The 14,444-nt window shown below is 51.9% G+C and overlaps 2 protein-coding genes across 2 annotated transcripts; one reads left to right on the top strand and one right to left on the bottom strand.

Moving 5' to 3' along the window:
- Positions 1–4,362: 4,362 nt before the first annotated feature.
- Positions 4,363–5,153, top strand: CGCS363_v009804 (putative cutinase 1; the record flags this gene model as incomplete). Its single annotated transcript, XM_036641653.1, has 3 exons — positions 4,363–4,530; positions 4,595–4,803; positions 4,862–5,153. 3 exons carry the CDS (start codon positions 4,363–4,365, stop codon positions 5,151–5,153), a joined length of 669 nt encoding a protein of 222 aa, XP_036492612.1.
- Positions 5,154–10,451: 5,298 nt separating this feature from the next.
- gal1 (Galactokinase) lies at positions 10,452–12,080 on the bottom strand (the record flags this gene model as incomplete). The annotated part of the gene is made up of 2 exons (XM_036641654.1): positions 10,452–11,397; positions 11,446–12,080. The coding sequence occupies 2 exons, from the start codon at positions 12,078–12,080 to the stop codon at positions 10,452–10,454; spliced, it is 1,581 nt and encodes a 526-aa protein (XP_036492611.1).
- Between the last annotated feature and the right edge of the window lie 2,364 nt (positions 12,081–14,444).

Raw genomic sequence — 14,444 nt, forward strand, 5'->3', positions numbered from 1 at the left:
TCAAAAGTCTGTAGATTATCTTTCCAAATTTTAGGTCTCAAGTGTCTTAAAACATGCACCCCGACACCAGACAAAGAAGCAGCAATACAAGTGGAGAGAGTACCTGAAATCATCGTTGGGAAGCGGTGCTTCGGCATGCTGCATGCAGGTGAGCGCGGCATTGCGGTACCGAATTTGGCCTCATTTAGTCACGAGGTTAAAACAATCCTCCTGCCCGGCTTCAGAACTGTCCGAATTCTCAACAAGTCCTGGCCTTTTGTTTCTCAGTGTTCACTTAATTCAATGTGGCCATCGACTGACTGAAGGATCATGAATCCAAAGTCTCAGGCAATATCGAGACAGTTATTGGGACCAGATCTCGCCATGTCTTCACCGCCAGTCACACCCTCGACCAAGGAGCCGACCCGGGAAGGCGACTACCGGTTCAAGGAATTAGGGACTCCCTGTGAATGGGCAGAATCATATCGCCCGGGAGGTCTACACCCAGTCCATTTCGGCGATGTTTTCAATGATCGCTACGAAGTAATTCGAAAGCTAGGGAACGGGTCTTTTAGTACGGCTTGGCTTGCGTATGATTTATCGTAAGTGCCACCCCAAGATATTTACACCAAGAAAGTGTCGTTTATGCCATAAACTCGCCAGCTGACTTAGCGCCCAGTGATGAACGCTACGTTGCCCTCAAGATCGAGGTAGCTAATCGACAAAAGTCAAGTGAATTGCTGATCCAGACCCAGCTTGCCGCAAGAATATCAGAGAACCCACGCTCAGACTGTATTGTACGTCTACTGAACTCATTCTATCACCAAGGGCCAAACGGCAATCATCTATGTACTGTGCTTGAGCCGATGGGCCCGAGCCTGTCTACAGTCCTCAATGCCCCATTCGAGATTTACGACCCTTTAAATCCTCCCGTTCGACGCTTTGCCAAAGGCAAGATTAAACGCATCTTGAGGCACATGCTCTTGGGGCTTACCTTTCTTCACGACAATGGCATAGTCCACGGTGATCTTCACTCAGGCAACATTCTCTTCGCCTTGCAAGATCTATCATCGGTAGAGCGCGTCGCTCTTGAGCAAACCACGGAAAACTCTAGAATCGACCAGCTGCATCGTATCGACGGAAAATGCGACAAATGGGCCCCTACATATTTAGCAGTCGCCGAACCACTATCTCAGTACGTCCTCTCAGGGGAAGCCAAGGCAGTCAAGCTTTCAGATCTAGGAGGAGGCAAGTAAATCCAGACATCCCATGCGTCGCTCTTGACTAATATGAATTGCCAGCTTTCCGCAGCGATGATCCCCCGCAGTCAGTCGCCGCTCCACTATGTCTCCGAGCGCCGGAGGTGGTCTTACATGAACCTATCGGAACTGGTGTCGACGTCTGGAGCTTTGGCTGTTTAGCCTACGAGCTTATCACAGGGACTGTGCTGTTTCAACTTCCTGTATTCGGGCTAAGCGATGAGGGATTGAAAGAAGAGTATCTGATCCAACTAACCGATATCATTGGTCCCCTACCCGGGAATCTTCTGGCAAAATGGCCTGATGCAGCGAAGTACTATGGTCCCAAGGGGGCAAGACTCGACTCACGCCCACGGGACTTTGACGAGGATTCAACGGAGGGCGAGTATTCTTGCCAAGATAGTTCAGGGGGTCAATTTGATGATGGCCCAGACACACACGAGATTGAACACGACGGGAGCGAGCGTGACCTACCACATGTCTACGATTCTTTGGAGAGACTCATCAAAGCGCACGAGAATACTGATATAGATGAGCAGGAAGAAGAGGCAATTGTCGCATTTCTTAGGTGCATCTTTCAGTACGATCCTGCACTTCGCCCCTCCGCAGAAACGTTGCTTAGCCATCCTCGGATTAGTGCTTGATGCAAGAGTAATCAAGGTACCGGGGAAATTTCCTGATGATCAGATTTACGAGAGATCTGAAAACCGGGTGAATACTTATAGCTGGGCCGAGTCTTATCTATATTAATCATTATTCAACTCTATTCTTCGTACCATCCTTACGCATTTGTTATCCTTGTCGCCCCTGGCGTCGTTGCCACTCTTCTCGTCGTGATGCGTCCATATCCGCCCTGCCAGCGAAGCCTATTGATACAGGGCTAGATTGCAGTATCATACTGTAAACAGAATCCGAAGGTCTTTCAAAACTGTTCATCCCGAATTTCTTAGACTACGCTCGCCAGCCGAGTCCATACTGTTATTGGGCCTTATCAACCGGACGACTCACTGACTCAGTTGTGTGCAGAAACGAAATACCCGCGTTTGCGTCGGGAACACTCAACTGAAAAGCTTGGGCAACGTCCAGCTCCAGGAGCTATGCAGACTGCCAAGGCGACACGACCTCATTCGCACCCCACAGCGAATCCCAGAAGAACGCACCTTCTCAAATCGGCTCTGTTAATCGACTCCTTTGGCGGGGCAGTATCATCGCTTGCTTCCTCCGACCGGGCTTGTGATCCTTTAAGATCCGCAACGGGTCGCCGATCGTTGCGAAGGATTCACGGGCATCGACTTCGCGGGAAGGATTAAACAAACCTCTTAGAGGAGGAAGTTGGAGACGAAGATCCTACTCTGGATATTGCACGTATAAATCGAAGCACTGGTCTCTCAGTATTGCGAGATTCTACGAACATCACAATATATCGCGCCTCTCATCCATCTGTCATTATACTCTCGATAATCAGCAGTCTTCAAGTCTTGCTCCAGCCAAAATGAAATTTACTGGTATTCTCATCGCTCTTCTCAGTGCTACCGCGCTGGCCGACCCTATCGTTGATGAGCGTAGCAAGGTACGTCAAACTCTCCACCCTCTAGTACAATGCTCAGACGACCGCCCGTGCCTCTGTACTTGATGCTTTCTCATTTAATACACATCTAATAACAATGGCATCACTAAGGATATTGAGAAGCGCCAGTGCCGCTCCTCGGGAAGCTACTGTGCCATCAACTCTGTCTGCTGCTCTGGCGCATGCATTGGCGCTGCCGGCCGTAACGGCTACTGCTCTTAAGGCACATAGTGAAAGGGAGGAGTTTGAAGTGTTGGGAATCGGGTCTGATGGGGGATAAATACCGAGCCCTAGGCAAGGGGTTGTCGAAAAGCTCGCCGCACCTATCGTTCACCTGAGTCACTGTCAACCGGGAGCAGCCGTTCTCATCATGGAAACTAGAGCCGGACAGCATGAAAGGTCTCACCTTGGTGTCAATAAACACAACTTTTCGGCCTAAGAAATGTCAGCTTACCACTGTACCTCGGCATTGAAGTGTTGAAATTGTTTTTGACTCAAACATGACCCAATGTCGTTGCATCTGCCCTTTTGAGTGCAGGGAGATCACAAAGACTTCTGAATACCTCGATGGCGAAGTGTTTCGCGATCAGTTTAATGTGGACTCGAGCTTACCCGTAGAAGTAAACCTTGAGTGTCGTGTCCCATCCAAACAGCTGATTAGGGGTATGTTGAATCAGCCATGTTCACCACTCTGCAAGTCCAATAAGACATCTCCGAGAGACACATTGTGCGGAGAAATCTGGGTCACCAGGCACCTATGCCAGCTGGCAGACCGATGGATGGGAATCCCGAATAGGAGGTTACCTTGACCACCTGAAACGGCCTAGGACGAAAGACATCAATGCACCGTTCATCCTGTCATTGGTCCTGCCATCAACGTCCCAAGTCAACCTCGAACCACACTAAAATGACAAATGTGCCTTCTTGAATGGCCATACTGAAGAATCGTTTCGCAACCAACGCCCCGATCCGTCCAGGCACGCCGTATCACGTATATTGCACACCACAAAACCTGGAGCTCAGCTTGGCTATGTGTGATCGACGGTCGTCCGCGAAGAAACATGGCAGACCTCGCGAGAAACGGTTTCTGGACCGAGGCACTCCCGTTCTAGACATCAGCACTTACCCAGCTGTGTGGTAACATCCCGTCCCGTGGGCCGTTTGAGGGGGTCTCCTATCATGTAGACTCCGCACTTGGAGGCTTTTCCCCTCGAATGCTTTCCATCTCGCGAATCATAGAAGGAATTTGCCTCTTGACAGCCGAGGAATCTCGAGATGGCCGAGGAACGTGGACGTCTGGGCAGAATTTTTCGTCCAACATGCCTCTTTCAGTAAAGACTCGATGAAGTTGTAAACTTCACGAACGTCTATAAGAACTCGTCGACGACTCGTCTGTAAAGTCCAATATGCCATCTCATCCTCATCAGCACCTCACCAGCTACACACAGTCTTTTCAATTCTCTCTTTCAATCTTTCCCTGTCCCGTCCGCGACGAGATACTTTCGTTACACAAACTCACCGGTTGAACACAAATTCAAATCACGAACTCTTTTCAAGATGAAGTTCTTCAGCACCCTCGTTCTCGCCACCACTGTCCTGGCCCTCCCCACGGAGGACAAGCGGCAGCTGGGCACCGTTGGAAGCACTGCCAACGAGTTCAAGACCGGCGGATGCAAGGACATCATCTTCGTCTGGGCCCGCGGCTCCACCGAGATTGGCAACATGGTAAGTTCTCGCTACTTCGCCGCGACCTGGCTTCATATAGCTGACCTTGTGTTTCTCATCATAGGGCACTGTCGTTGGCCCCCCGGTGGCCAACCGACTCAAGAGCGCGTTCAGCGGCCAAGTTGCCGTTCAGGGCGTCGACTACGCTGCCGCGCTCTCCACCAACTTCCTTCCCGGTGGTGCCGACCCCGATGGCATCAAGGAGATGGAGACCATCCTTGGAAACATCGCCACCAAGTGCCCCAACGCCATTGTTGTCACCGGAGGCTACTCGTAAGAACTACTGCCCTCTCATCAAAACACACCAGATCTAACTCGAGCTGTGAAATAGTCAAGGAGCCGCTGTCAACCACCGCGCCATTGAAGGCCTCCCCGAGGCCCAGAAGAACCAGATTGCCGGCGTCGTCACCTTCGGCGACACCCAGTTCCGCGCCGACAACGGCCAGATCCCCAACTTCCCCAAGGACAAGATCAAGATCATCTGCGCCGCGAACCCCCGCGACACCGTTTGCGACGGCAACCTCAGCGCCGCCGTCCTGGCTCCTCACCTCTCGTACGGCGCCAACGCCGGGGAGGGCGCGGACTTCCTCATCTCCAAGATCAAGGCGGTCCAGGGGGCTTAAGCGCCTATCCGTCCATTCAAGGGGCGGGCGCTTTCGCCCGCTGTCTCTGAGTGATCTGATGTTCGGGTGGGCTCTGTGGAGGTTGTGCTTTTGCTAAGAGGGGGGCAGGGTATGCTGGGGATCGGACTGGTGTGCTAGCTGGTGGAGGTGCTTGAACATATGGTGTTGAGAAAACTGTGGCGGGCTTTCTGCTTTTTTCTTGCGGTGCGGAGCTTCTGGAGGCTTCTGTCCCTTTTCTTTTCTTACGCCGCAGAAACGGGCGATGCTTGGCTCTTCGTTGAAACGTGTAGCTTTCCTTTTTTTTGCGAATTGGACTTTTTTCTGCCCGCCCATCCAACGTTCGTATTCTAGGCCCGGTGACATGTTTTCGACCTTGAAAGGCTGTTCTTTCTGGTGCTCAAAAGGGCCAAGAAGTGTGAGACTAGCGCAAACTGGAATCAGACAATTCAGTCTTCAGGATTATTACCCTTGGAGCTGAACACTCCATGTCAAACCGTCCAATCTCATCGGACGGTGTTGTCAACCTGGCTGATACTTCCGTACTGATGAACTAGCAAGGATTTCGGGCCGTGCCAGTTGCGGAAGATTAGCATGGGTAACTGTGTCTCAATGTGTGACATGGTTTGTTCCCCGTCTACATGATCCTTCGCAATCGCTTCTCAAGCTCAAATCATCGTACCATCTCGTCCGGTCCTGCTGTGGTCCTGGGTAACAGACACACAGCACGTGAGACCTTGTTGATGTAAAACGGCATGCCTAAACTTGCGGGGTGCAGCTCGGAATGCCCCCATTTCGCAACACGGGCAGAATTTCAACGGGCGGCAAACCTCAAAAGATCGACATGACTGCATCCAGTGCGCTGGGTCGTCGTCGACGTCGGAGGATTTCTTTCTGGGCAACCTTCGGAAGGTGGCGATGGGGGCCAAATAGAGGGGATAATTCATGTTTCTCACGTCGCAGTTGTATTACGCTGTCTTGGATTGTCAGCCCCCAACTTTACCGCTTCGAGTAACTCCTGCGAAGAAGCCATGTCGTTGTTGCGAGCAGCCCCCGCCCGGGGTGCAGGCGACATCCATCCAACGGTGTGGAGACCCGCTTCTCCACCAAATTGGCTAGACTTGGCGATGGTACGAGATGCGATTGGCACGTAAACGGCGGTGCAGCCAGACCCCTGCTGGGTGGACAACAACGGCGGTGCAGTTCGATCGAAAGTTGCCGAGGCTCAGAGAAGGATTCTCACATTTTTCGTTCAGGAGTCCGTGTTGTTGGTGGAAATGAATGGGTTATCAGTGGCTTAGTTTATGAAAGAAGATGAGAAGTCGAAAGGGAGCCCGGTGAGAGATAGATTACTTTGAAACTTTCAGAGGCCAACTTGAGCCTGCCAGAGGGGCTCTCGTCGTGTAGTCTGAGCTTTTGGGGCCGGAACTAGGGCTTGCGGATGTCGGCAACGGCACGGCCGGTACGGGCGGGAATATCACAGGGGCGATCTTTCATTTCAGCCCTAGATGGTCGTGTTAAGGTATCTCTGAGTTGAAGTCATCTCTCCAGTCCGTTTACTTGTTGGCAGCTTCATTAGAGCCATCAGCAAGCTGGAAGATCACTTAACTGAATGAAAGTTATGTCAAGAACTGTCCGTTGTTCATCCCGTGCGGCAGAAATCAGTGCGGAAAGCTTGGCATGGCACTTTGGCCCACACGTGGCACGCCTGGTGCACGAGGGCGATCAACTATAACCTAATTGCAGGAGTTTGGTATCCCCCAAAGCTCTGCCTACATGGAGCACTGTAAGGTCTGTGATAGCTGAACTCTCGAGGAGATTTCTAGATTGTTCAGGTGCAAAACGCCGCTCCCATACTTTATGCTGTTAAGTTTGGGGGGGGCGGTCAGTGTGCCTATCAGCGTGCCTGCACCAGGGGCCTTGTGATATTTGTAGATTGACATTATCTCGCAGAGCGCAAATTGTACTTGTGGTGTTTCCCTTGCCAGAACAAATTTCAACGCCAGCCAGCCTGTGGAGACCCTCTTTTCGTACTCAAGAGCGGCTACTTCGGCTCTTTTCGTCGTTTGCCGTGACTTATTGTAGATCTCCTCCCAAAATACGCGCCTTATGCTAGCAGATCGTGCGATTGATCTCGGGCTTTGTTCGCACCTTCGCGATACTACGTTCCCCGTCGCTTCATTTCGCACGTCTTTAAAAGAATGGAATACAGCCCGTGCAGGAGAAAATCGAGCAATTGTGCCTTGCTTGCTTCGGGAAAATGGATGGTTTCAAGCACTTTTATACGCATTCTCTCGTGCCGGTCCATTCAGAATCAGCGCGATGCTCACTTATTCGAGCAGGATCCGACATCCGAGCGAGGGTCCCGGCACTTCCTTGACACCGAATATCTGAAACCCAAAGCCGTGTATGTTGGAATAACACCGCACATCGCATTTACTTCGATACATAAAGGCCTCTTGTCAATGTCTCTGATCTTCAAGATCTCGGACTCCAACCAAGCCACGTAGGATCTCGTTGCGTCTCGGAGACCAGGCTTAAAATCCGCTCCACCATCTGACGAGTTCCCAGGGAAAGATCTCGGCAGACCTGGCCTCATCGGTGGACAGAACAGAACCATGGGCTTTTGCAGCTTGGTCGTTTTCCAACACGGCCTCCGTTGCCCGTCATTGCTGCTTCCGTCCGTATCCGCCACGAATCATTCAGAGGCGCTGTGCAAGATAAACCTTTCTCATAGATCGCATGAGACTGAGAATGTCAGTGGCACATCATCTCCTGTCTTCTTCAAACATTTCGACAAGTCACAAAAGAAATTGGCTCAGGTCTTTAATTTGGCCGCGAAGACGGGTTGTCATAGCATACGTGTACCACTATTATATCATGAGCTCAATGAACGGATTCCTTCCCAAGCCCGCATACAATCGATTTGTGTTGAAGGCCAGCTTATCAAAAGTTTTCTTTTGTCACAGCAGCAACAGCCATGTCGCTCTGTTCTATGTAAGATCGGACTCCAGTGAATACTTCAAGGCACCATCTTACAGACATACTTCGCAAGGTTTTGACCGAAAAGGATGCAATCACCACTTGGCGGTGTCTACTACTCGGTTGTATTCATGTTTTCTTCAGAATAGCTCACATACAATGCTGGACGGTGAGTTCATTATTATTCCACCTCTAGTGTGAATTGCCAACCAGGTTTTGTCGGACGTCTGTCCTAACATATCAGCCGATAGCTCTAGCTGCAAAGGTAGCATTAACGGACTGTATTGGTCCTGCTCCTTTTTTGCTCTTGCCCACCCCTATTTGAATGCTTTACACAGTTCATACAATGATGCATATCTCTGCGTCACGCTACGACTTGTAGCCACGAAAGGGCGGTCCGTCCTAGGCATGGCCACGCACCTTTGCGAGTATACTCAATGAATGATGATGGATGCCTTATTGAAACTGAGTTTTGGTCTACGTCCGATGCCACAATCATGCGGGCCTTTTGATCGGCTCAGTATTGATAGTCGGAAGGTGGCTAGACAACCAAGGTCGTCCAATATCTCACATTGCCTGGCCTGACATGTTTCTTTGCCGTTGCTTCAAAGTCTTTTATGTCTTTCCTAGGAAATCCTGTGCCCATGGCGCGACCTAGAATCCCATGGTCTTCTATAAAACTAGCTTAGCTGTTCAACGCTAGAATTCCCTAGAAATGTGGTTTTGTTCTGACAATGCGTTTGGAATGGGGTTTCCAGAGCCATGAGAGATGTTGTCTACAAGGCGCAACCGCCACTTGCCGGCGAAATCACAATCTCGACTCGTCCAGCTGCACTGGTAGTCTTGGTTCCCTCCACAGTATTCTGTAAATACGTGAAGGGCGTTAGGAGACCAATGGTAAGACAGCACTTGCAGGAATCTTCTCGTACCTACGCTGGGCCGCAGTAACTTACCAGGGCTGCATATTCATTCACTGAACTGCGGACAATGCCTCCCAATTACCCATTCTGGTCGAGATTCAAAGTGAGCCGGGCCCAACTCTTAATTTATGCCTTGGCCGGCAGCTTACCACAATGTGTAAAGGGTGCTGAAAACAGACAGACACTCAAAGTCCCCCGTTGCGCAGTCGCTCTGGACAACACACTGCCCGTGACAAATTTTGTCTGCATCTCTTAGACTTAGGGCCCTATTTAGCTTGCACAATCTCCATGATTTTTCCAGATACGCAACAGAAAATGGACAGACGGGGCATGCTTACGATCGAAAATAGGAGAGAACTGAGGCATGCCCTTTGGCTAAACTCTACCCACAGCGCCCCAAAAGGAAGAAATCCTCAGCCAAGACAACCACTGTTACTCATTGACTTTCAAGTATTCGATGGGGTATTGACAGACTCCTAGAAACGACGCGATCCAAGTAGTCCCGGGTTCAGAGTTGCTGGGGCGTTGCTAAACGCATTGCTTTGGGAGATCATTCCGAAACAATTTGAGAAGACTGTCTTCCAAATTCGACGAGACAGAACGCAGCAATTGTGTTTTGAATTGAGAGCTCGGTTTCCCGAGGGTCTTATAAGGACGTCCCCTCTCGACCTCTTGGCTTATGCGCCTCGTTGACCTGCACCTCTCCTTTCCGATATCTGCAGACTCCAACGCCAGCCCAATCATGTATATAAATAAACAAACAATCTTTATAGAATCAGGGAGTTCTCAGAGGCAAATAATGACTTGTACCCGAGTCGAAGTTTCTGAAATCTCTGTGGCATTTGCCGTCCACCTTTCCCACCTTCCCCACCTTGCCCCCAGCCCCAGGTCTCGGATATACGAATCGCAAAGTTGGTAGACCGACTCTGGCTTCCCTTATCCTTCGTCACCACTTACTTATTCTGTACAGTGATTGCATTCATTTTAAAGAGCTTACCAGGGATCTGAGCTTTCTTCTTACCGTTTCCATGGTTTCTTACGAAGAAATGCATTAGTGATCGGCGGCTGGTCAGCACAAGCGCGCCACAGGTGCTCGAGATTCGTGCCAAACTCAATACAAGAGATCGCCCATTTTTCTACTTTTATATGTGTTGAGACTCATGCTGGGTGTCTGTGCTATTTGAAGAAGACCTGGATCGTGTACAGTTGGGTGGGCATTCACATGATTTGCTAGTCATACCAAGGCAGCAGCGGTGTCGTTCTCGAGGCAACAGACCGCTTTGTTTATATCATCAATCGCTTTACTTCAATAATTTTCTCCGGCTAGATGGCTATATATATATGCAGCTATATTACCCGATGAATCCTCCTCTTGAACTTGACCTGAAGGAGAGCTTGTTTACAAGACACCCTCCTTGAGCAAGTATGTGACAGCTCCACTGCCGGGCTTGCTCACAACCACAGCACCCTCCTTCTGCTCTTCAGTGAGGTCACGCTTGGAGTAGTACTCTTTCTCCCACGCCTCCTTGACGGCGGCTACCCTGTCGGCAGGCACCATGTGGACAGTGCAACCACCCCAGCCAGCGCCAGTAAGTCTGCTTCCGTACGATCCGTTCTCGACAGCGATTCGGCAGAGCTCATCGATCTCAGGGGCACTGCACTCGTACAGGTCGCGGCACGAAACCTGCGTCTCGTTGAGGAGCTCGCCGAGACGCTTGTTGTACGCTGTCGTATCGGCGCTGTCGGTGGGAGCCTCCTTCTCGAGCACCTTCATGAACTGCAGCACGCGCAGGGCCTCCTCGAAGACGTGCAGGGCACGCTGGCGAAGCTTGAAGCGCTCCGCGCGGACAGACAGCTTGGACATGAAGATCTGCTCGAGCTCCTCCACAGACACACCCAGGACCTTGGCGATCTCCTCACGTGTGTAACCCTCCTCGCTGGTGAGCGTCTTGCGGGTGACGTCAATCAGCACGCGCAACTGGGCCTCGGCGGCCTCCTCTGTCGACGCACCCTCGGAGTGAGGCTGCTCGTGGTTGGCAAAGTAGGCGTCGTGGAATCCGTGGATGGAAATGCCCAGAGGAGAGGCGTCCTTGGGTAGCTTGGTGCCGGCGGGGTTGAGGGCTGCGTTGAGGAAGGCACCGGCCATGCTGCACTCGACGACGCGGAGGTTGTAGTGGATGGGCCCGGTGACCTGCTTGTTGGAGGTGACGAAGGACTGGGCGATGACGAAGGAGAGTTCCGGGTTGGTCTTGGGGAAGAAGACGTTACGGGCGGTCAGAGATGGGGTGAAGGAGACGAAGAGGGCGGATCCGCGCTGGGAAAAGACGGAGGCAGACTGATCCATGCTATAGAATGTCAGATCATGCGCTGAGGACCAGAGAAGGTGGACTTACCCGCCAGAGTTGACACCGACGGCGCGCTCGCTGACAATGGCGAGCTCGGTCAGCTCCGTCTTGTCAATCGTCTCTTCGCCGTTGGCGCGCATGACAGCCAAGGCCGAGACGCTGGTAAAAGCAGCGCTGGAGCTGAGACCACCACCAATGGGGACGGAACCATCCATCAGGACCTTCATGCCCTGCGGCCTGAAGCCAGGGCCGCGCTTGCGGCGCAGGAGCTCGAGAGCGCCGCGGAGACCGCTCCTGAAGTAGTTGGACCACTCGTGGACCTTGGCGTCGATGGTCACATCACCGTTGACGTCGACTTCGAAGGTGCGGGCGGGGAACTTGTCGCCTTGGAGGTTTGCGACTTGGAGCTTGAAGGTGGACGAGTCGGAGGGAGTTTCGTCGACGGAGACGGCGAGGATGGCGTCGGCGGTGATGGCCATAGGCAGGACGGAGTAGAGGGAGTAGTCGATGTGCTCGCCGATGATGTTCACGCGACCCGGAGAGCGGGCGACGAAGGTGGCGGGGTGGCCGTATTGCACTTTGAACTGGTCAAGCAGCGCGTTCCAGCGCTTCGTCTGGACGGGGAGGGCATCTTCGGTGTAGACGTCGGCAAGGGACGACGCGGTGGGGACGGGGCCGGCCATGGTGGGCGATGTCTGCGCTCTCTTCTTGGGTATTGCGTGTTTCGGGGAACCGTCGATAGGTACTGGCTCACGAAGGAGATGCAAAAAGACTCAAGAAAGGGGAAGGAGAAAAGAGGACAGAAGAGGTGTGTATCGTGGGCGAAGTGTGGTTCAGTTATGACGTTTGGGGTTCGGTCCTTTTGGGAGCTGGGAGGCAGGTGGTGGGGTGGGACTCGTCCAGGTTCAGGTCGTCCGCCGTAATAACCCCGCGATGGAGCTTTGGTGTTTTTCTGGCGCGTGCCCGTGGTTGCTGCGGGTGTTGAGCTGCCTCTGCTCTGGACGTGGTGGGACACTGGAGCGCTGGAGAATGGAGTGCTGGAGCTGGAGCAAGTTACCCCGCAATCGCCCCTCGTTGGCGATTTCGTCTGAAGAAAACGCGAGGAGCTAGCTGTCTGAAGTGTCTCAGTTGGCTGGATCAATGCGCCAAGTCACAAGATGCAATTGAGTTTGGAGGAGCACATCAAGGATTCTTCGAGGGCATTTTTAACAGCGATTATGAAAATCCCACAAAGGCGTCGCGCAACAAATTGATAAATTAGGTGAAGAATCAGGTCAAGCGCAAACAGATGCGGTACCTCGGGAGCGCATAGCAACTAGCGCATCTCGTTACTCGGTGCATTTGGACCCCACCTCGGCCGATGATTCCACCGTGTTGAAAGCCAACCATTACCTGTTCTTCTCTCTTTCCCGTTCTTTCTCGCCCGTTGTTCAAGCGCCGTTGTTCGTGTCGCGTGGCCGAAACAGACCACCATACCTATCACATCTCGAGAGACAATAAATGCGCTGACTTCGTCTGGGCAAACTCACTCGCTCGCCACCTCCCGGGCGCAACAGCAAGTACTGAGATGTTCCACTGCGGGCCAGTTCGGAAAACTGGCGGAGAACTCAGTGACCCCGGCCCTCAGCGTCGTCACCTCGGATTGAAGCCAGAAAGGTGTCTATCGACTGCCTGCGAATCCAGTAAACCACGGATGCGTCGAAAAGAATTTGCGATATTTAGTTGTTTGCGCTAGCCACTGTCCCAAGCCGACACATCACATGTTCTGGAACGCCAACAGAAGAAGAGCAGGGGAGTCGCCAAGGCGCACCAGTGGGGTGACTGCAAGCCATCACGTCTGGCGCGCCGGGTTCCAGGGTCTTCCCAACCTGCCGCGGGGATCTCGGGGGCGACACCAAAAATGGCGGGGCAGCTGTGGCCATCTGGGCTGCGAGGAACCACACTCATGTTCAACAGACCATGCTCGGCTCTCGATATCACGGCGATATATCGATGAACGATATGAATGACCAGCATGGATTATGATGAATGCAGACTTCTGGTACTCAGTGATTACCACTAGACACTGTGTATGATCAGTGGTTTAGCCCCTTATGGATTCACCTTGCTCGCGGGAGACCCTCCTGCGTCTAGCAAAAAGACATCCGTGAAATAACTATCAAAAGCAGGCCAACGGAATGATCTTAGTAGAACCCAGATTTATACTGAAGACATCCAGTGTGCTATCATAAATTCTAAACTCAAAGAGAAAAAGAAGAAAAAGAGAAGGAAAAAAAAAAAGGAACCACCCTTTTAACTCAAGGCCCTCACGTATGATTCGAACGAGCGCCCCCCTCAGACTCAGATTGCATCTTTAGAGAGGAATTTGTTAAGCCGTGCTTTTACCAACTAGGCCACTTGCGTGATATCCTAGCCGAACTGTTGGAGGAAGACCAGACGAAAGTCAATTAAGTAGCTTCCACTGAGTGGGATGGTTGCCTGGAGCTTTTGGCGGAAGGGTTACCGCGGAAAGAGCATGTGGAATCCCTCCAGTGCTCACCAAGCTGACCGGGTTGCCTACAGGAGACAAATTAGGAGCGGGCACCTCTGGATGGTGTAGTCAACATTCCGTCTTCATGTTCACACCCGGCTAGGTCTTCCCAGGATGGTTATCTCAGCACCGTAAGAAGTTAGCATCTTCAGAGACCCATGCTCAACCACGATTCACTCGCGGCAGACATGGACATTTAAGGGGAAATGACGAGTTTGGCATGGTTCCTTGTAGGTCGATCTGCATATGTTAAGCATTGACGGAAGGTGCTACCCTACGACTTCCTTCCCAAAGCTTTTCAATCTTGAGGTGCAGCTTTGAAGAAACCTCACCTTGTCCTGAGCCCTACCCTCCAGCCTTTCGCCCCGAAAATCTCCTGCCCTGCAACGCAAATTTATCCCCAAACCAAAACTTCCTCTCCGGAAAACTTCGATCGTCCGGCTACTTGTCTCTTCTTCTTCCCTTCCACAATGTGATCTTTCAGCCCACCCCAAGACATTCAATCCCACCTCAATCC

This window comes from Colletotrichum siamense (genome assembly GCF_013390195.1).
Source record: "Colletotrichum siamense strain Cg363 chromosome Unknown KSG_Cg363_contig06, whole genome shotgun sequence".
Lineage (NCBI taxonomy): Eukaryota > Fungi > Ascomycota > Sordariomycetes > Glomerellales > Glomerellaceae > Colletotrichum > Colletotrichum siamense.